A 23848-nucleotide genomic window follows, 5' to 3' on the forward strand; every position below is an offset into this window, starting at 1 on the left:
AATGAACACGGACGATATTTAAAGCGGAAATTTATGGAATAAAACAATAAATGTCAAATCAAACAAAGTAATATTTGGTTCCTGGTAGACAAAACATTTTAGGCCATTTAAAGGTTTCTTTCCTTCCCAACAACCTCAGCGGCATTAACGTCACCATTCATATTACTGAGCACAGGTAATTTTCTTCTTTTTCTTTTAATAAAAATTGTGTAAATATTTCCTTCCCGCTCTAAATAAAAATTATTATCATTATTTCTTATACATCTAAAAAACAATTTTCATGCTCAGGACCAAAATACCCTTGAATTTTAGAATTGCGCCAGTTGCGTTGAATGGGGTTGAGTCAAATAGGGTTGGGCTAAACAGGGGTTGAACTAAATAGGGCTGAGTTAAACGAGGGTTGAGTTAAATGTCGGTTGAATTTCACGGGGATTGAGTTTAATGAGGGTTGAGTTAAACGGGGTTTACTTGAACGAGAGTTCAGTTAAATGGGTTGAGTTGAACACGGCTCAGTTAAACATGGGTTCTGTTATACGAACACCTTTTAGGCTACATAAAAGCTTCTTTTGACCAAACAAATAAAAAAGTTCTCCTCATTGAGACTGCACGTATGTTACCATTTACAACATTGGGTCTAGGCATTAATTTTTATTTACATTTTATTTTCCATAGCACAGTACAGATAGGAGACCTCGCCAGGCTCGTGGTGCAACTCGATAAACAAATACGGAAAATATCTAAAAATGGGAAATTATGAGATAAAAACAATACATGCCAAGTTAAACAAGGCATTGTTTGATGTATATCTTCTAAGACATAAATACGTAAAACCGAAAGATTATATATAAATATATATATTTTTTGACACAAGTAACGTCTACATTTTCAGCATTGAGACTGCACATGCGTCAATGAATATTTTTGGAAAGAACTTCTTTTTTTTTGCTTGCAGATTTTGGCACGTTCAAACCTAAGGCGTAATTAAAAAAGGATTGTAATCATTAAAAAGCGAGAAGCTATGACAAAAAAGCAAAAAATGACAAATAAACAAGAATTTTTTCTTTTAAACAATGCTGTTTTTTCTTTTCACATTGTAAATGAAATTTATATGGCAGCACAAGAATAGTCCACCCATTTTGACTTCTTTGTTTGCTCCACCCCCCCCAAACAAAACAAAAAAAATCCAACGTACTTTCCTGGAGCAGGACATGGTTAAAAGAATACAAAGAAGGTTGTCTTAGCACTTACTTACTTGTACTAGCTGCGGAACCAGACACCAATGTAAAATGTAGACACTTTGAGTAAAGGTGCAGTGAGCATTTTTGAGACAGATGGAGGTGGCACAGACACAAACACATAAATTATTTTAAGGGAGTGAAAAAATTTCAGTGGGGAATATAAGTGAAAGAAACACAAACAACTAATAAAATAAATGAATAAATAAAAAAATAGGACACAGCCTTGGATTCTCAAATACTGCGGCTCTATGCGAGGCAGGATAAGCTACCATCACTTGCAGACGTGGTAATAGCCACAGACAAAACATTTCGAGGTAACGAACTGTAAGTAAGGAGTGACCCGGCTCGTTAGTAGCCGAAACTCTAAACAAGAGCTAAGAGCTCATAAGGCACTTGTGACGAGGCAAGAAGAGCTAAGAGCCAATAGATCATATGGTATGAGCTCTAACAAAATTCTATGAATCCATAGATTGATTTAAAAGGAAAATAAGAGGCTTAATGCCCGTCAGGATTTAAAATAAGAGCTCTGAGTCACGATGTCCTTCCAAACATAAAACTTCATTCAGATCCGATCACCCACTCGTATGTTATAAATACCTATTTTTTTCTAATTTTTCCTCTCCCTTTAGCCCCCCAGATGGTCGAATCTGGGAAAACGACTTTAACAAGTCAATTTATGCAGCTCCCTGACACGCCCACCAATTTTCATCGTCATAGCATGTCCAGAAGCACCAAACTCGTCAAATCACTGAACCCCTCCCCCCAACTCCCCCAAAGAGAGCGAATCCAGAACGGTTCCGTCAATCACGTACCAAGGATATTTGCTTGTTCTATCCACCAAGCTTCATCTCGATTCCTCCACTCCAAGTGTTTTCCAAGATTTACCCCTCAAAATCCCCCCAATGTCAAAAGATCTGGTCGGGATTTGAAATAAGAGATCTGAGACATGAATTCCTTCTAAATATCAAATTTCATTAAGATCCGATCACCTATTCGTAAGATAAAAATACCCCAATTTTCACGTTTTCCAAGAATTCCGGTTTCCCCCTCCAACTCCCCCCAATATCACAGGATCTGGTCGGAATTTAAAATTAGAGCTTTAAAGCACAAGATCCTTCTAAATATCAAATTTCATTAAAATCTGGTCACCCTTTCGTAAGTTACAAATACCTCAATTTTCAAAATACCCCCCCCCCCCCAACTCCACCAAAGAGAGCAGATCCAGCCCGGTTATGTCAGTCACGTATCTTAGACAGGTTTTTATTCTTCCCATCCAGTTTCATCCTAATCTCACCGCTTTAAGTATTTTCTAAGATTTCCGGTCCCCCCAACTGCCCCCCCCCCCAATTACGCTGGATCTGGTTGAGATTTAAAATAAGAGATCTGAGTTAAGAAGTCCTTCTAAATATGAAGTTTCATGAAGATCTGATCAGTCCTTCGTAAGTTAAAAATACGTCATTTTTTCTAATTTTTCAGATTCAACCCCCCCCCCCCAAAAGAGCGGATCCGTTCCAATTATGAAAACCACGTATCTAAGACTTCTTCTTATTTTTCCCACCAAGTTTCATCCCGATCCCTCCAATCTAAGCGTTTTCCATGATTTTAGGTTCCCCCACCCCAAACTCCCCCCAATGTCACCAGATCCGGTCGGGACTTAAAATAAGAGCTTTGAAACACGACATCCTTCTAAATATCAAATTTCATTGAAATCCGATCACCCGTTCGTAAGTTAGAAATACCTCATTTTTTCTAATTTTTCAGAATTAACCCCCCAACTACCCCAAACAGAGCGGATCTGTTCCGGTTATGTCAATCATGTATCAAGGACTTGTGCTTATTTTTACCACCAAGTTTCATCCCGATCCCTCCACTCTAAGTGGTTTCCAAGATTTAGGTTTCCCCCTCCCAACTCCCCCCAATGTCATCAGATCCGGTTGGGATTTGAAATAAGAGCTCTGAGACACAATATCCTTCTAAATAACAAATTTCATTGAGGTCCAATCACCCGTTCGTAAGTTAAAAATACCTCATTTTTTTCAAATTTTTCAGAATTACCCCCCCACCAACTACCCCAAACAGAGCGGATCTGTTCCAGCTATGTCAATCAGGTATGTAGGACTTGTGCCTATTTTTCTCACCAAGTTTCATCCCGATCCCTCCACTCTAAGTGTTTTCCAAGTTTTAGGTTTCCCCCTCCCAACTCCCCCCCCCCAATGTCACCAGATCTGGTCGGGATTTAAAGTCAGAGCTCTGAGACACGATATCCTTCTAAATATCAAATTGCATTAAGATCAAATCACCTGTTCATAATTTAAAAATACGTAATTTTTTCTATTTTTTCAGAATTAAATTTAGTCTTGCCCATCAAAGGAATTTTGTATTTTTTGCCAGAAGAAAGATCACAGATGCGTATTTATTTATTTATTATTTTTTTTCCAGGAGTGATCGTATCGAACCAGGGGCCTAGAACATCGTGAAAAGGCTCATTCGAATGGAAATCTGAAGTTCTAGTGCCCTTTTTAAGTGACCAGAAATATTGGAGGGAAACTAGGCCCCCTCCCTCGCCCCTTTTACCCCAAAATATTTCGATCAAAACTTTGAGATAGGCGTTTTGTTCATCATAGTTGAAAGGTCCAATAACTACGCCTTTGGATATAACATGACGCCCCCAACCCGAGGGAAAAGGCCTTTAAGTTATAAAATTTGCCCATTGTTTACCATAGTATTTGTTATTGGGAAGTACGTATACATTTTCAGGTAGGGGGGGGGCAAACTTTCTGCTCGGGGTTTTCCGCGGGGAGGGAAATTTCCAGGGGGTGAACTTTTTCAGGGGAAATGATACACTGGGGGAATTTGTCAAAATTCCTATACAAAATTCTTCTTATGTGTCTTGCTTCCTCTTTTCCGTCTCAATTTTACGCGTGGATTTGTTAAGGGTAATCGTCCGGGGTAAATTTTCTCCGTGATTGAATTGTCTAGAGCAGTGGTTCTCAAACGTATTTAGACACTCTACCCCTTTTTACCCAAAAAACATGTTAGGTACCTCTTCTCAGCTACCGGTACTAAGTAAACTATAGCTAAAATATAAATAAAATTGCCAGTCCTAGATTTAAGGTGCTGTTTTATTTTATTGTTGACTGGGGGCGTATCCCCTAACAATTTTTGCGTATCCCCAAGGAGTAAGCGTACCACAGTTTGAGAACCATAGGTCTACAGGATATTTTCGCAGGTAGAGAGATTTCTCCGTGAAGGTTGGTGCCAGATTTCCTGGCGTTATTTAAAAAACGATCAGTAATTAAATAAAAAAAGAGATTAAAGCTTTTTCAATGGAAGTAAGGAGCAATATTAAAATTTAAAACGAACAGAAATTATTACGTGTATGAAGGGGATTGCCCCCTTCTCAACACCTCGCTCTTTACACTAAAGTTTAATTTTGTCCCAATTCTTTAAGAACGACTCTTGAAACACAAGGGTCGTTTAATTAGAACAATAAGAAGCTTTTTTAGAAGTACTAAAAAAAATTAGCGTAAAGGTTGTAGCTAAATTTTTTTTAATAATCTGGAAGTTTTCTGCTTTGACTTACTTGGGTATAAAAAAAAAAAAAAAAAAAAAAAAAAAAAAAAAAAAAAAAAAAAAAAAAAAAAAAAAAAAAAAAAAAAAAAAAAAAAAAAAAAAAAAAAAAAAAAAAATACTTACTTTCGTCCCAGTACAGCGTCGGGTCCAAGTTTTTCGGAAACAAGCTGATGAACCTCCTTATCCAGATGGGCGTCAACAAGATATTTTGCCTGAAGAAAATGAAGATGGCGACTTTGAGCATGAAATGATGCAGCAGCGGAAATCCAAGGTTTTGGCACCAATAACTTTTCTATGAGAAATTTTATCTCCAGTTCCATTTTTGGATCTATAGTTGAAACTTATATTAACATATGGCATGAAACAGTAAATTAGGAAAACTTTTTCGACTCAATTTAAGTCTCATAAGACACGAACAAGACATGAATAAGATAAAAGCATAGAACACTCGAGACGACCGTCGAAAAGGAAATATGCGTGACATAGTATTTTGTTTAGAGCAGTGGATTGGACATGTCCATGGAATGAACAAAGGACATATCCATGCAATCGTTATACTAAAAAGCCCAAAAGCCGGTAAGAGAAAGGACATACGCCATAGGTTAGGTTGAGAGGATATCATAAGTAATAGCCTAAAATCATCAGGGGTTCGTTCCTTCGACGGTGGCTGCATGCCATTGTTTACAAAAAAGTGGGATGGAGAGGGAATGTTCTCTAGTGCATCCGCCTTGGGAGCCATAACACAGCAACATGCATACAATAGTAGCAATTATTGGATCTCAAACTCGAGGCAAAAGAAAAATCCCTCAATTTAGGGACAGTTCCCTCCCTTTATTCCTGAAAACTTTCCATTTTACCCCGTAGTATTTTACGTAGTTTTATCTTAAATTTAGGCTGAGTGGCTTAATAAAATAAGGTAATACAATCCCCGTTCCAACGAGGTGTCTCATTATACATGGAGATGCTGTGTAGACCTTAGGGCGCTAAATACAGTTACGGTGAAAGATGTATTGAAATTACCACGAATAGATACGATATTAGATTCGCTTGGAGGACTTCTTTCAACTTCACAAGGAAAGATTAATAAAACATTAACTAAGGTACTAACAACTGAATACTACATGTTGAACTGTTAAAGGGGAGTATTTGTTTGTGCAAAGTAATTAGAAAACTATTACTACTTGCCCAAGAAACAGTAAATAAAGATCAGAAGAAAGTAAGATATTTGAAGCTTTACAAAAAAAGAATATTGTTACATGAAATATAAAAAAGAATTAATTACTTAAATTATTTTTCACAGCACCATAGTTTCCGTTCTTTCTTCAACCTCACTTAGCAATCAGATCAAACGAGACTCAAAAATCGAGACTTGATTGTTAGGGATTGTACAGTGAAGTCTAGTTTGCTTAGTTAATATTCTTGAAGTAAATTCAAAATTGGAAGTGAAATAGGGAAACACAAGCAACATCTTGCTTTAGTTTAAACCTAAAAAGATATTAACATTCAATTTTTTTTTTAATCTGGACCAAATTTAAATTATTCATGAGATGTTCACGACCAAAAATAAACGCATACTTAAAAGGCTAAATACAAATAAAATGTCCACGTTTTCATGGCAAGAGTTCATCTAAAATTAGCAGGATGATCATAAACTGGTATTCTAAGATCCTTGAACTCTCAAGAAAACAAGGTGTTGGATCTGTCTCTCACTATGGACTTGCTTGGCCATCTAAATATAAATTACTGGTTTTAGTTAGATGGATTAAATAAACAAAAAAATTACTTTCAACTGAAAGTAGAGAGAAACATTAAACTTAAAAGGTACAGAAATTATTACGTATATGAGGGGGATTGTCCCCTCCTCAACACCTTGCTCTTCAAGATAAAGTCTTCCGGCACTTTAAAAAAAGTTACTTATTGTTCTAATTACGACCCTTATATTTCAGGAGTCGTTTTTAAAGAATTAGAACAAAATTTAAACCTTAGCGTAAAGAGCGAGGTGTTGAGGAGGGGGAAACCCCCTCATATACGTAATAATTTCTGTTCTTTTTAGGTTTTAATATTGCTCCTTACTTTCAGTTGAAAAAAATTGTTTTTTTATTTAATTTCTGATTGTTTTTTTAAATAACGCCAGGATATCTGGCTCAATCTCCACGGAAAAATCCCCCTCCCCACGGAAATATCCTCTGGACAATTCAATCCTGGCGAAAAATTACCCCGAAACATGACCCTTAACATCTCCACGTGTAAAATTGAATCAGTAAAGAGAAATCAAGACACATAAAGAAATTTTGTATAGGAATTCTTACAAATTCCCCAATTGTAAAATTTCTCCTGAAAAGTTCACCCCCTGAAAACTTCCCTTTTCATGGAAAATTCTCCCTGTGCAAAATCTCCCCTGCAGAAAATTCGTACTCCCCTCCCAACCCGAAAAATGTATGCATACTTCCCAATAACAAATGCTATAAGTAAACAATGGGCAAAATTTTTAACTCAGACCATTCCCCAGGGGCCGTGGGGGTCATTTTATCTCCAAAGATATAGTTATTGGGCCTTTCAACTATGCTGAAAAAAAAAATAAAGATCTCAAAATCTTGATCGGACGATTTTGGGAAAAATGGCGTGGGAGGAGGTCTAGTTGCCCGCCAATTTTTGGTCACTTAAAAAGGGCACTAGAACTTTTCATTTCCGTTAGAGTGAGGCCTCTCCCGACGTTCTAGTCCCACTGGGTCGATACGATCACGTCTGGTGAAAAAAAAAAGAACAGACAAAAAAAACTTTCTTCTGGCAAAAATTACAAAATTCCACATTTATGAAGATAGGAGCATGAAACAGTAGGGTTCTTTGGTACACTGACTCTGATGGTGTGATTTTCATTATATTTCTATGACTTCTAAGGGGTTTCCCCTTTCGGAACTCTCACAAAAGTTCTCAGGCTCGTAGCTTTTGATGGGAAAGACTAAACTTAATGAAACTCATATATTTGGAATCAGCATAATAAGCCGATTCTTTTGATGTATCTACTGGTATCGAAAGTTTTGGTTTGGAAAAGTTTTTAGAGTTTTGGTTACTATTGAGTCGGGTCACTCCTCACTTACGGTTTGTTACCGCGAACTGTTTGATTATATATTGCTTCAGATTATTGTATCGATCGGCGAAATCTGATGAATCTTAGGTTTAACATTCAGTTGGCCAAAGCCGGGGTTCAATTACAATTTTTTTTACAATGAAAGAAAATATACGCCAAAAAGCAAGACAATGAGTAAATATCTGTAAAAAATTTGCAAAAAAAAGTATTTGGGAGTGGATACGTATAAAAATGGGCATTTTAGGCCAAACTACAGCTACTATTGGCTCTGTTATTAGTTACCATATAAACTGTCTTATGCAAAGATGCAACTCGGTGATTAAAACGAGAAATGAGGTAATGATTAGGAATTTCAGAATTTCAAAACTATTCTAAAAATCACAAAGTAGTTCCAATTCCTCTGGGGGGGGGGATATTTCCTTCTATAAATGTTCTTAAAAATTAAAGCAAACCAGTGTTAATTTTGTGGTAAAAACGAAAACCAAGAAGAAAAGGTCGGCAGGCTAAATGTAATACTAACCCCCAAGGAATCAGGCGTTGGATTAGATTTCCTAAAAACGATTTTGGCCCAGCTATTCCGATTATTGATACATCTAAAACTGCTAAAAAATTGGCCTTTGGTTTCGATCATACTAAAAATATACTAAAAACTCCAACCAGCAAGGAAGACAGCTCTTAGTTGGCTGGCTGGGATAAATCCCTGATTTTAGTTGTTGGATAATCAGCTGTTCAGGTGATTTAATGCTGGATTTACCTTCAATTCAAAGTGTTCAAACTTTTTTGAATTTACCTAAGTTTTGTTTTAGGATGGTCAAACTGTAAGCAAAAAGAGGATAACACAAACGCAACAATATGCATACTTTGGCATGCTCTAGCATGTCCTATCGGTGGCTATCGATAGGACAACTAAATACGAAAGAATAAGTAAAGTGAGGTGAAGTTCCTCGGCTTTGTCTCAGTAGCAATGCCTCACTAGGAAACAGCTAATTCACCTTTGTATCATTATAGACAAAAAAATAAAAACTAAATAACTGTTATTATGTATACCATTATCAATATTAAGGGTGTTGCTAGGGTGCAAAAGGGATTTTCTGGTGCTTTAATGTAAAAACAAATAGGGATAGCAACAAAGACAATAGAGAATAGGGCATGCACCATAATATTCCATTGTTCCATGAAAAAATATGATTGGGATAGGTCACAAGTACCAAAAGCAATTACATAATCCGTAATATGGAAAGGACTTTTAACCACACATCTCTTTTGTTTTATACAGATGAATTAGGGCATCATTCTTGCATGAAAAAAAAGGTGGCGCCAACTCTAATTGGAGGTAAATCCAGCATTAAATTAAGAGGACAGCTTAGTAACTAAACCTTCTACATGAAAAAGAAACATCGTTGATTTTGAGTATTTTTTTTTTTTGACTGTTGCAAGTTTCTTCACATTAAGACGCATAATTTAGCTTTAATATCCTATTTCGTCCTCTCCCTATTTTCTTGTATTTTCTGCATTGCGATTTTTCCCGGAGGGCATGGAGGAACACAATTGGAGAGTGGAATATCTCATGTGCAGGTGTTACTTCCGCTCTCACAATAAGACCACCCAATAACAACTACTAAAACATAAAATTGCGAGGTAGATTTATTTTTAGAGGTTTATTTTTCTTCTTCTATTCAATGCCGCTAATTATCAATTTAAATTCATCAGATGAGGTGCCCGTGTTGCTTCACTACGTTCTCATTAATTTTGAAAGGCAAGAAAAAACTAAAGTATTTACAATTTTCTTGCATGAAATACAGAAAACTCAAAATACAAACAAAAAACAAATACAATCTCTTCAAGCAGCCAAAGACAAATTTTAGTAAGGAGGAGTGTCTTATGTACATTCTGTACTATTTTATTACCAGAATTGATCAAAATGCAATCAGGTCGGATCAAAACTACTTTTGGAGAAATAAAAATGTTCAAGAACATTGTCTTCAAGTGCTATAATCGATTTGAAAGTGCGAAGTATTTCGTAGCTGATAAAGATTACAAGGCCGTAAGAAACCACGAACTATTACTTTGGAGAATATTTGAAAATTAAATGTTCTTTTGGTGTACCACAAACCCTTTGAGTTACTTTGCAAATTTGCCAGGATAGAAAAAAAAAGCAGCGATTGTCCGATCCTTAACATAAGAAGAGCCAAGAACTCGTATGGCACTTGTGACGAGGTCGGAAGTTCTAAGAGCCAAGAACCTCTTCTCACTAAGTATCATTACAATCTCTCCACTCTAAGCGTTTTCCAAGATTTCCAGTTTCTCCTTCCAACTCCCCCAATGTCACCGGATCCGGTGGGGATTTAAAATAAGAGCTCTGAGACAAGAGGTCCTTCTAAATATTAAATTTCATTAAGATCCAATAACCCATTCGTAAGTTAAAAATACCTCATTTTTTCTAATTTTTCGAATTAACCGTCCTTCCATTCTCTCCAGATGGTCAAATCGGGGAAGCAACGACTATCTCTAATTTAATCTGGTCGGGTCCCTGATATGCCTGCCAACTTTCAGCGATCGCTATATTGATCACTTATGTAGTTTCAGATCTTCTTCACGTAATAATTGGGGTGGTTCAAGATTCGAACCTGATACCTCTCTTACCCTAAGCGAGAATCGTACCCCAAGACCACAAGCGATATTTAAGAAGAACAATAATTTGTTTTATGGACAAATAAAATTCTTTTCAGCTATATTGTTCGCTTGCTCCCCCCCCCCCCAGACGGTCGAATCGAGGAAGAGACTATTTCTAATTTAATCTAGTCTGATCCCTGATACGATTACCAACTTTCGTCGTCCTAGCTTATCTGGAAGTGCCCAAACTAGTAGATCCCCCTAATTCCCCCCCCCCCAAAAAAACGGATCCGGTCCGGCTATGTCAATAACGTATCTAGGACATGTGCTTATTCTTCCCACCAATTTTCATCCCGATCTCTACACACTAAACATTTTCCAAGATTTCCGGTTTCCCCCTCCAATTCCCCCCAATGTCACCAGATCTGTTCAGGATTTCAAGTGATTTTTTCTATTTTTTTCCAAATTACCCCCCCCCCCCAACCAACTCCCCCGAAGAAAGCCAATCCAGTCCGGTTATGTCAATCATGTCTATCACCTAGGACTTGTGCCTGTTCTTCCCACCAAGTATCATCACGATCTCTCCACTCTAAGCGTTTTCCAAGATTTCCAGTTTCCTCCTCCAACTCCCCCCAATGTCCCCGGATCAGTTCAGAAAATAAGAGCTTTGAGACACGAGGTCCTTCTAAATATTAAATTTCATTAAGATCCAATCACTCTTCGTAAGTTAAAAATACCCTATTTTTCCAGTTTTTTTTCCGAATTGCCGAATTAGGTGCCCCCCCCCAAATCTCCCAAAGAGAGCGTATCCGGTCCGGTTATGTCAATAACGTCTCTAGGACATGTGCTTTTTTACCACCAAGTTTCATCCCGATCTCTCCACTCTAAGCGTTTTCCAAGATTTATGGTCCCCCCAACTCCTCCTAATGACACTGGATCCGGTCGGGATTTAAAATAAGAGGTCTGAATTACTAGGTTCTTCTGAATATCAAATTTCATTAAGATCTGATCAATCCTGTGTAAGTTGAAAATACCTCATTTTTTCTAATTTTTCCACATTAACCCCTCCCCCCTTCCCCAGCTCCCCCGAAGAGAGCGGAACCGTTCTGGTTATGTCAATCACGTATCTAGGACTTGTGTTTATTTTTGCCACCAAGTTTCATCCCGATCCCTCCACTCTAAGCGTTATCCAAGATTTCAGGTTTCCCCCTCCAACTCCCCCAAAGTCACCAGATCCGGTCGGAATTTAAAATGAGAGCTCTGAGACATGATATTCTTCTAAATATTAAATTTCATTAAGATCCGATCACATGCTCGTAAGTAACAAAATACCTCATTTTTTCGAATTAACCGTCCCCCCACTCCCCACCCCCAGATTGTCGAATCGGGAAAACGACTATTTTTAATTTAATCTGGCTCGGTCCCTAATATGTCTGCCAAATGTCATCGTCCTAGCTTATCTGGAAGTCCCCAAACTAGCAAAACCGGGACAGACAGACCGACAAAATTTGCGGTCGCTATATGTCACTTGGTAAATACTAAGTGCCATAAAACGACATAGATAATGGAGTCTTATATTATTGTGTTGATCTTATTTGATGAACACAATAATTTGAATACAAACTATGTTCTCAAATAAAATATAGGAAATAAGGGTCTTAAAAAAGAAATATTTCCTGTTCATACATCCGCTCTTTAATCTATGACAAAACATCTAGGAAGGAACTAACAACCCCCTCCCCCTGATAAACGCCCCTGAAAGCTATGGGATACAATTGTGGCCTCGAGCGGTTTTTCCTGCGATAAATTGTTGTCGTTGTTTTTTTATTTGTGTTTTATGGTTTTGGTTCCCTGTTTAGTAGAGTTGATCCATTTATAGTTGTATAACAATACCTTACGTAACATGTTCCGTGTTTATAATGGAAAACATGTAAGTATTTTGGATTCAAGTGTTCATTAATGTGAGAATGTTTCTGGAAACATTGTCAAGTGAGAAAAATTTCCATTTGAAGCTGATTCAGGAATGGTAACTATTATTTCGATTAATCTTAATAGTAAAAGTTTATTACAAAAACAAAGTTTAGGGGAATTCCAAAAACTAGCTTGAAAATTATCAAAAATGGTGTCGAAAACCCCATACAGGAAATTTATAGCCTCCACCAAGACCAACAAGAAAAAGTACTTTTTTTGCATGAGTAGCACTGATATGGCATATTTCTCTTTCTTCGCTCCTAGTGGGGCACTGAAACAACATAAAGATATGTTTAAAGGCTCATTTGAAAAGAAATTGCAATATCTAGAGCCTTTTGTAATTCACAAAAGGTAATACTGTATTAGTGTTTAGAAATGAGATGCTCTTGCATAAGTAAGGTATAACTTGTATTCGCTTAACTAATCTCACTCACTCATCTGTGCCGCTTGAATTATGATATTTTTATGACAGATAATATCTCTAGCACAAATAACCTGAAAATCACGAGCCGTTTCGGTTTTTCCTTTGTATCATTCTGAAAATGTTTGCGATATGACTACGCAGAAATCTTATTATATAACTTCCAGTTATAGTTTATAATGAAATTATTACTGCTGTCGTCCCGTTCAAGCCTCATATATCAAAAAAAAAATATAAACTTTTGAAGATCAGAAAATATAATTTTAATTGTGTTTATTTTTTAAACTAAGATTATCCTATTTAATCAGTAAGTATCATGAAAGAAAAAACCTTAATATAAACAAGTTAATTATTATAAAAACGTAAAATAACTTCAAATCAGCAAAAAGTTTAATAAATTATGAAATTACTAAATAATACATTTAACTGCAATTCATCGCCCTAGCTGTTTATCTCATTTGTTTGTTAATGGAAGTAATGGATTTCGTTTATGAACGGGCTATGCATTATTGTCCTCTGTTGGGCTGCAATTTGATTTGTTTACCTCTTCTGTCTTAGCTCGATGGATAGCTAATACAAGCATTTTGTCAAGCATTTCTATTTGTGTGATACTAGTTCTAAGAATAGGATAAACATAATTATAGCACCTAAATTACTGACTTTGATATCCTGAAAAAGCCCGTGTTCTATTTTACATGTGTTACAGCTGTAAATTAGGCTAGAAATGTTTTCCGAACAATAGAACCTTAATGAACAACCTTGACCTCTGAAAGAACTGAAATGTACTTCATAGAATTTAAACAAACAGCCATGACCTCTGAAAGAGCTTAAATGAACTTTGCAGAATTCAAACGAATAACCTTGACCTCTGAACGTAAGTACAAGGTAAAAGATCCCAGGCAACACCTAACTTTGTATGCCTACAGTTAAAACGTATGCCTTTTCATTACTAACTTAGTGATAACAGCGAATACTTGAGTATGTGTCAGTAGTGGTGTTAACTCTATTCGAAGGGGCCAATTGGAGGGGGGTGAGAAAATTTTTTCAAAAAATTGAGGCGTCTGAATCCCGAAACTTCTACTCGAAAATCAAAAATCAATTTATTCGAATGGTGAGACGTTCGGGAATTGAGGTTTGATTGCACTTGAAAACACATTTTCAATAGCGCTAATTGGAGTGGGGAACAGGCAAATTTTTGTGGAGACAACCCCAGATTTTGAAAAATACCTTGATATTGATAGTTTCATTGAACAATTTTAATTTTTTTGTATTTTTATTGAAAGACTGAACGCAAACTTGCCCCCTAAATTTTGAAGAAACACATTCCCCCTTATGTGGAATGTATAGATTATACATTCCGCCATGATGTGAGGTACTGACCCATAATCCTCCGATGTCTCGCGGGTAAATTGCATAGATCAATATTATAAATTGATTGTTGGTGGTACTCAGTTTCAGTTTTTCTACCGAGAAAAAAAACGAAAAAAACGTTGGATTGCATTTCAAATTTTGGACAAAATTTGAATACTATTAGTCAAAATGTTCGAAGAACATAAGTTTTATTGAACAAGTTCCTATTAATATTTTTACTACAGAATTGCGAGTGGACAGAGAAAGGTAGTACTGTTCATATGAATGGAAATTCTACGTGGCTTTTGATCTTCTATCCGGCTGAAGCTGACATTAGCAATAGAGTTCTCTAATGCTTAAGTAAATTGTAGACGTGATTTAAATATATTGAAACATTGTATACAAAGAGGAAAATAACAATATTGTCATTTAAAATCACTAAAAAAAAAGCTTCACGTAGCACTTGCCATCTTCCCCTCCCCCAAGAAACTTCCTGACAAAGGTCATGATACATTGTCTTACCTTTTCCATCTCTGCACCGATCGACATGTGAGTGTAATATTTTACGCTACATGGATTAATATTGCAGCAATGGGATGGTTACTATTACCCCCCCCCCCCTTCCCCTCTTAGCATCAATAATAAAGGCTTATATAAGAAATAATCAGAGAGGGATTATTTTACCCTCATAAAGGGGTAATCAAGAGGTATTAGTTATCAGTTTCCGCCCAAAGCCCTCTCTTCGCAAAAAAACATTCCGTATTTATTAAAGACTTAATGACTTATTTATTAAAGACTTTAAAGACTTAATGAGACAAGGCACCCCACAGATAGGCTAACTCCTAGACTAGTGCCATAAAATGGCAGAAAACGCCAGTTTTCTGTGACAAATCATTTTAGTTATTTAAAAAGGGCACTAGAACTTTAATTTCCCGTTTGAATGAGTCTCTCTCGGTCTTCTAGGACCTGTCTTTTTGATACGATCACCCCTGAAAAAAAAAACAACTAAGAAAACAAGCATCTGGGAAAAAAGGCGGAATTCCGCATTTTTGTAGATAGGAACTAGAAACTTCTACAATAGTATTCTTTGATATATGAAACCAAATGGTGTAATTTTGATTGAGGTCACTTGCCTGTTTTTTCGTGGGGGGTCCCTTTTTTTCAAAAACTTACCAGGGTCGTAACTCTTTAAAAACTTAATGGATTTGAAATATCTGGAATCAACACGAAAAGCCAATTGTTTTTGTACCTTAATTGATATCAAAATTCCGTTTCTTAAACTTTCAGTTACTATCGGCCCGAGCCACTACTCACTTACAGTTCGTTATTACGAACAATTAGATTTTGCTGGCGATTTCATCTACATAACTGCGACGGCTCTGCAATTGTATTATTGATTTTTTTTTTTTTTTTTTTCTAAATAACAGCAATGGTCTCGGAAGAGACAATCCTGCGTGAACTAAACGGTAACTAGAATTACTCATTGATGCAATTCATAAATATTACCATACGTAGTAATGTTTTTCTTTGTTTGTAGCAAGCTACGACATATGCGTATTTGATAACAAAAACTACGTTTCCCGACTATTTCTACGACTAAGAAAACAAAATTTAACGTATTTTGAAAAAGAAAAAAAACAACAGAAATTTCGAAATATCTAGATTAACCAATAATAAAACAAAAAAAAGATCGAACCAATTGATAAAGCTTGTTTTAGGGGATGATTTATAATGCAGTTTGTTTGTAATGTTTTGTATGGCTTCACAACATCTTAAAAGCTTTCATATAACACGCTGAACTTTTTCCAAAGCTAAACTGAAATTCAAAATACACACGCAGACGATACTTTCCAATTGCAACAAATCATACATAGATCATATACAAATATTAGAATAGTTTTCAAATCACACGACGTGAAATATCTAGTAACCCTCCATATGTCTTCTTATATCTAGAAATGAGTAAATCTCAATTTCAGCACCACCACAGCTCAACCAATTCTAGGTGGTATTGAAATAAACATCTAAAGCTGTGCCATCAGACATCTGGATGGTCTCCAATAGAAGCTTTGAACGACATACGAAGATTAAAATTACCAATTTAACTGAACATGCACAAGAGGTGATGACATTATTGCTGATGAATTGGTAGAATAGCCCCTCCAACTAAATGGCGGAAATACCAAAGAGGTAGACCAGGACTTTCTTTAAGCCAAACATCAGAAACATGTTCTTTAACAAATACTTTGGGGGCACGACTTTCAACTGGACAAACCAACTCCCACAGTTTTGTTACTGCACTTTTTATTGACGTATTTGGACTGCAAAATCAGACAAAAGATTCACCAAAAAAAAACTTGACTTGGAATGATGACTGTGTCAGGTGAGGGCAGAAGGAAACCTTTCTAAGTTTTAATATGTAAATAATTCATTTACGCTTTCCTTTGTATTTAATATAAAGAAGATTAACTTGACATGATAATATTTACTTTGGAATCAACGTAAGGTCACTTTTTTTCTTTTTAAGTGAAAAAATATTTTTTGAATAATTAACACCTTTAGAGGCCAATTTAACGACCTTCTTACTCGAAGTTGCTTAAACACATCTGTCATTCTTAAAAAAATGAACCAAGCACATAAAAAAAGACTCGACAGTTTTTAACGCAAATTCTAAATCAGCTAAATCAGCCGTGAACCTTCTTTCTAATTTCAAGTCACTTCCTTGCCTGACGAATTTAATCAAATCGGTAAGTAAGCCACTCAAATAATCGTCCACATCTGAAACGACTTAAGACTGAAAAACAGTAGAAGGAGAACTTACCCGTGTCAACCCTAACATTCCTCGCTAGAATACTCTTAACATCAGCATCCCGTTGAAAATCATTTTTTAAGTGCATCACAACAAAAACGGCCCAAGTCCAAAGGCCCAAAGCTTCCAACTGAGCGGCAAAACTAGTGATAACCGTCGCTTCTGAGAATTCCGTGAAATGGGAATACCCCAATGAAAGGAGAACCTACAAAAAAGTAAGTTTACAAACCGTGCTTGGGAGTTTTTTCAGAAGCGCGGAAGTTTGTGTTTCCTCTTTCAATTTTATGGTCCCTGTGAAATATGCGATTTTTACGAAACGCCTACAAGCATGACTTGCACTGAAAGAACAAAAACACTTATGTCATCGGATTCACTAATTTCAGGTTTATCCATTCACTAATTCAGTTATAGTAAGAACCGAAGGAAAATTTTGTAGCTTACCTGCATAATGTACGTCACATCCCCCCCCTGCATAGCTGATTAACGATACTTTGGCATAGGTGATCCAGAGGGAATCAAACTGCCTATATGCAATTAGCTCACGCATTCAAAGCGTTAAATCAGCGGCATTTCAGTGTTTTCCCACTAAAAATTGTGTGTACCTTTGAGAGATTAAACAACTGAAAGTAAGGATCAACATCAAGACTTAAACGAACAGAAATCGTTACGATATGGGGAGGAAATATTTCGCACTTCCGGCTAACGTTATTTAGCATCTTCAAAAAGCTATCTTATTCTAATTTAACGAACCTTGTGTTTCACCTTTTGTTTGTAAAGGATTGGAATACAAAATCAAACTTTAGCGTAAAGAGTGAAGCATTTAAGGGGGGGTATTCCCCACAACCCACCACTGATAATTACCCCAGAGAAAATTCGTCTCCCGATAAATGTCTCTTCACTTCCCAATAACAAATGCTATGCATAAGCAATAGACTTTTCTCTTTTGAATTAAATGAAAAAACAAGTTTTTGAACTGAAAGTAAGGAACGACACTTAAACTTAAAACGAACAATATTAAATTACTCCGTATATGAAAGGCATTGTTCCCTACTCAACGCCTCACTCTTTACACTAAAGTTTGACTTTTCGTCACAACTCTACTTTTAAAACAATAAAAACTTTAGCCTAAAGAGTGAAGTGTTGAGGAGGGGACAACCCCTTTTCATATACGGAAAGTGGAAGTAAGCCACAACGTAGTAAGGATATTTCTGTTCGTTTTAGGTTTTAAACTTGCTCCTTACTTTCAGTTAATAAAAAAACTTGTTTTTGTGTATTTATTGTCTGAACGTTTTTCAACTAATGCAGGTTAAAATTTGGTTAAACGTACATGAAAATTAAAAACGAATTCCTTATATTGAACCAAATTCCTTATGTTCCTTATATGAAGGATTGCCCCCTCTTCATTACCTTACTGTTTACGATAAAGCTATTAGCACTTTTAAAAAACCTTAATATTCTAATTAAAAAGCCCCCATTTTTCAGTAAACGCTCTTAAAAAATTGGGACAAACAGTCAAACTTAAGCGTAAAGAGAAATGTATTAAGGAGGAGACACCTTTCCTATATGGAGAGGGCAACCCTACCCCACGTGGAAATCCCCTTCTGTGAAAGTTCATGCAGCGTGAAGTAAACCTTCCCCCCCCCTTCGAATTCCCTCCAGACAGTTCCGTCCTTGCAGAGAATCCCTCTCCCTGTAAAATTGCTTGCGGACGATTTAGCCTGAAAAATACTCCTTAGCATTCTTACATTTGAATAAGACTTTAATCTCTAATCAGTTTCTCTATAACTCCAGAAATGCCCCCTTCCGTGGAAATTATTTCCCAGAAATCAAAACTCGTGGAAAATAGTCCACAGATAATTCCACCGGAACATCTACATATGAAAAATTGACAGAAACCGTAATAATTCCGGACCAACACTGACGTTTGGAAATAATTCCGGACTTCCACAATACCTCGCTCTTCCCAAAAACGTTATTTAAAATTTTCAAAAGCTTCTTATTCTAATTTAACGAGCCTTGTGTTTCACTTGTTGTTCGTAAAGGACTTGGGATACAAAGTTGGTATTAAATATTTTTAATATTCAATACAGTAACGCTTTTAAGAAATTAACAAGTTAATGAAATTTTAAGAGAAAAAACGTGTTTTTAACTAAAAGTAAGGACCCGTATTAAAACTTTAAAAAATGAAATTGTTCCATATATGAGGGGGCTCCCCTCCTAAGCCCCACTTTCCTTACACTAAATTTTGACTTTATTTTCTCAATTCTTTAAGAAAGACCTCAGAAACATTAGGGCCGCTAAATTAGAATAAAAACTTCGTCAAAGCAATAGAGACTTTAGTATAAAGATCAAGGGATTTAGAGGTGTGAAGCCCCACTCATGTATGGACTAATTTTTTGTCGTTTTCGATGTTTTTCTGTATTTTCAGTTGAAAAAAAACTTATTTTTTAAATCTTAATTTCTGATTGTTAATCAGATCATGCCGGGAAATCCGGCTCCCACAAGGTTGTTTCAGGAACCATCCCTTTTCCCAACTCTGCACCCACCGACACTCTTTCATAACTAATGATTGGAAAAAAAAAAAGCGTATTATTCTTATTAAACGGCCATTCGGTTTCAGGAGTCGCTCTTAAAGAATTGGAACAAAAAGTCAAAACTTCGATTTATTAAAAGTATACGTATACTAAAGAATACGAAATAATGTATGTCCATTTTAAGTTTTTATGTTGCTCCTTACTTTCAGTTAAAAAAAAACAACTTTTTTTAAAATTTTATTTCTAATCGTTCTCAAATAATACCGGAAAATCTGGCTCTTCTCCATAAAAAATTTCTTCCCCTATGGAAAAATTCCACAGCGGAAAGCCCTTTTCACGTAAAAATACCCCCCTCGGGGGACATTCCCCCAGAAAATTCCATTCTAGCTGAAAATTCCACCCAGGAAATTTCTTGCGGACGATCTCAGGTGAAAAATGTTTCTTGTGCACTTTCATTTGAAAAAGGCTTTAATGGATGATTATTTTTAAAATCATGCCGGTAATCCCCTCCGTGAAAAGTTTCCCAACAAAAAGCCAGCAAAAGGGTATTTTCCAGCAGTTTTTTTTTTTGGGGGGGGAGGTACAAAAGAAACTTTAAATCGCATCAAAATGTGAAATAAATATCAACTCCCTTATGAATTCTGGGCATATTTCTGGTCCATGCTATTATTATTACAGTAAAGAATAACATTAAACTCCAAAATAAGCAGAATTTGTTCCATACAGGAGGGGGTTGTCCCTTCCTTATCCACACCACCACCTAAACGTCAAAGAAATTTCAGAGTGTGCTCATTAGATCAGAAATTGAGAGTTCTAGTCCTTTGTTTTTCGAAGTCCAAAGGGATTGGATACCAGCCAGCTGCGTGGAGGCGGTACAAGAGAGGCGATTCGCGAGAGAGGAGTATTTTCCGTGTTTTTTTTCGGGGGGGGGGTATTTTTCATGGGGGTTATTTTCTGCGGGGTTTATTTTCCGGGGGGTAAACGCTGACCACCGAAAAAGGACAAGGAAAGATAAAAAAAAAAGACAGGTAATATTCTTAGATGCGTCAAACAAGGCATGCTCAATGCTGATAAAAACCTGAAAAGAACAGAAATGTCTAACAATAAGAAAAAAGGAATTGCAAAATAATCAAGAGAAGAAGAAAAGGTGAAAATCAGAATCGCTCGTCAATATAACTAAAAGTAATCAAAATGTAACTTGCATTAGGCTGGACTATTATTACCTGAATAGGGTTGGAGTAGCCTAAATGCATTTGTTTTGATTTTTTGTGGAGGAGGGGGAGGGAAGTTCAATTGTTTATGGTTTTCTTTTTTTTAAATATTGTTTCTAGTTTTCTTATCTCTTCTTGCACTGTTCTTGTTGTTCCATTCTTCCGGTTTCGCATTGTTTTCGTTTTTTTTCTTTTGTTGTATTAATATAAATGAATAAATAAATCTTAAAACGAGTTCAGCTAAAATTGAGTATGCAAATCAAGCTTAAAAGAACAAAAATATTTTACTACTGTAGCATAAATGAAACCCAAAACGAACAGAAACTAAATAAACAATCAAAGCAAACAAAAATACAACATGTACTAACATAAATGAATAAATAAACCTTAAAACGAATGAAGCTTTAATTATATATGTGAATCAAGATTGAAACGAACAAAAATCCATTCAAAGAAGAGTATGGGTATTGCCTCTTTCCTAACTGTAAAAGTTTAAAGCCTACTGCATCATTGGCACCTTACTCAAAATGGTGCTTTAATACAAGCATTTTCTTACGTACTTATTATAACATTAAAAATGAAAAATGAAATTACAGTAAAATCATATTTTAAACTGATTGGCTTTTCAGCAGTTCATATCATTACATATCAAATATTTAGTTTAACCTTATTTCTTCCCAAGACCGTTCACGACATATTAAGTTTCACTACAAACAAGAATTTAGCTACTGCCTCCTTTCTTAACTTAAACTATCTAAAGCCTACTGCGTCATTGGCGCTTCGCTGAAAGCAAATTATAGTACAAATCTTCTCTTTTCCAGTTACTACAGCATTAAAATGAAAATAAATATTACATTATTCAAATTTTACTTATTCAATTTTATTTATTATAAAAAGAATTTGAATTTTTTTTACTTTATTTATTTAATTAGAATTAAACCTTTAGCCTCCTTATAGCATATTAAATGCGTTGAATACCTTGTGACGATTAAATGTTTATCCTTGTTCTATAAAAATATTACATTCAGGTGCCTATTGGCACAGAAATTTTAGCCCACTACGCCACTGCGCAGACAACAAGCTGAAAGTAATCGATGAAATCAGGTTCCAATCCGGGTTTTTAGCCTGTTGATAAGATATGTTCTGACTATTAACTGAAATCAAAACTGACTGCCGGATGGTATGTGGCCAGACTATGTTACACAGAAACTTTATTTTTTAATAGATCGGAAAGACTCGGATAGGAAGAACAAAATTATAAGATTGGTTTTATCGAAGATAAATAGATAGCTAGGTACTCCGTAAGTGGAGTGGATATTTCTCCACAAACAAAAAGTTATACAGCACAAATGTCTTATCACCATTACTACCAATAAGAAAAAAAAAACAACGGCTAGAAAATTAGGATTTACGTCCTGAATGTTTACTTCCTAACAAAAAAAGAACTGAAAAAATATTTTCTAAAGATTTAACAATTATAGTTAAATGATTTCAGTCAGGTTCAATCCAATGAATTTTTCTGTTTTTCCAATGCTAAGCGATATACGTTTTTCTTCTTGCGCGAAGTAATTGACATTTAATTTATCTTCGAAGGAATTTTGGCATTCCAAAAATATAAAATTATTGTTTTAAGAATAGAACTTAGTCGCTCTTAGATCTTGTTTCCCCTTCTTTATTGCACTGCAAAGTCACTTTTTGTAAACATATACTATGGCTGAGTTAATACCCTATGGATATGTATCTGCTACCTAGCAAGATCAGAACTAAAAAAAAAATATTTCCTAGGAATTAGTAAATTATGTTTAAATGATTTCAATCTGGTTAAAAAATTCTGATTTTTTAAATAATTCCATTCGTTTCTGGATTTGAAGCGGTAAATGCATTATTTCTATTCAAATGCATTAGAAGCCATTTACTTCATCTTCAAGGAATTTTGGCTTTAGTTTTATATTTTTTTTTCTTTTAGTGTTGTAATCACTTTTAGATTTGTATTTCTCTCTATATCGCACTGCGGAGTCACTTTCTGTGAATATATACTATGACCGAACTGACATTACAATCAAACCATTATTAATTGTATTAAATCCTTTGAACAATATTATAGTCACACATAAAAAATCATCCAAAAACAATCATCCAAAGAGTGAATCCTTACTTGAAGAAGAAGATAGCTTAAAGTGTGTTCAATAGGGTCAGCTGTAGAGCTTGCAGGATTCAGAAGAGGTTCTAATGGGCTCATTCTGTCACAGTAAAGTTTCAATAGCCTATAGCAGACATCTTTAATACTGTCGCTATTATCATCTTCAGCATAAGTAGGAAGAGGTTTAGCTGCATAGCCTTCCTCGAAACCAGCGTCAAATTCTTTCACTGCGTCAACAATGCTTCCTGTCAGCGGGGTAACGTACCTGAAACAAAGAAAAACATACAGGATTGGCTGTTTACGAGTACATTCCCACTGGAAATATGCAATTTAAGTCGTATTTACTGTTAATAAGAGTCAGCTGCGAACCTGGGACGTTTTATTAACAACTGCTTTAATGCATTTTACAATAATTATTGAAATATAAGTAATTTTAATGAGAAATGAGCAAAATGTCAAAAATATGAGTGTTAATACTTTAATAATCAATAATTCTCATAAATTTGGTCATTTGCCACCATTTCTCCTAATTTGACGATGATTGTACAGAAATTAAAACACTAAAGATGCTAGTTAACTGTATTCACAAAAGTGTAGTAAAATTTAATACGAGGTTAATATCCGATGATTCCAGTTGCTAGTTCACTGTCATCTGGAACGAAAAATTTAATCTTTCATAAAATGTTACTTAATTTTTGTCAAACCTGAAATGCACCGAAAGGCTTTAAAATACGAAAGGCTTTTCTTAGAAGAACTTGATTGGGGTTATATTCAAAGTTCACTAGATACAAAGATAGATACAAAATACAATGCAGCCCCCTAGACCTATATTTTATATACTAATCTTTATTTTTTAATTGGTAACACTGGAAAGTGAGCCTTATTTGGATTTCCTAAGTC

The 23848-nt window shown here is 35.6% G+C and overlaps 1 protein-coding gene across 1 annotated transcript in view; it reads right to left on the bottom strand.

Moving 5' to 3' along the window:
* LOC136036345 (nuclear pore complex protein Nup98-Nup96-like) overlaps positions 1–23848 on the bottom strand; it is a 127337-nt gene that overhangs the window by 10120 nt on the left and 93369 nt on the right. The window contains exons 16-18 of the mRNA XM_065718496.1: positions 22964–23213; positions 17076–17268; positions 4935–5139 (exon numbers count right to left, since the gene is read on the bottom strand). Of these exons, the coding sequence (XP_065574568.1) occupies positions 4935–5139; positions 17076–17268; positions 22964–23213 (648 nt within the window). The remainder of the gene's footprint in view (positions 1–4934; positions 5140–17075; positions 17269–22963; positions 23214–23848) is intronic.

This window comes from Artemia franciscana, chromosome 15, assembly GCF_032884065.1.
Source record: "Artemia franciscana chromosome 15, ASM3288406v1, whole genome shotgun sequence".
Taxonomy (NCBI): Eukaryota; Metazoa; Arthropoda; class Branchiopoda; order Anostraca; family Artemiidae; genus Artemia; species Artemia franciscana.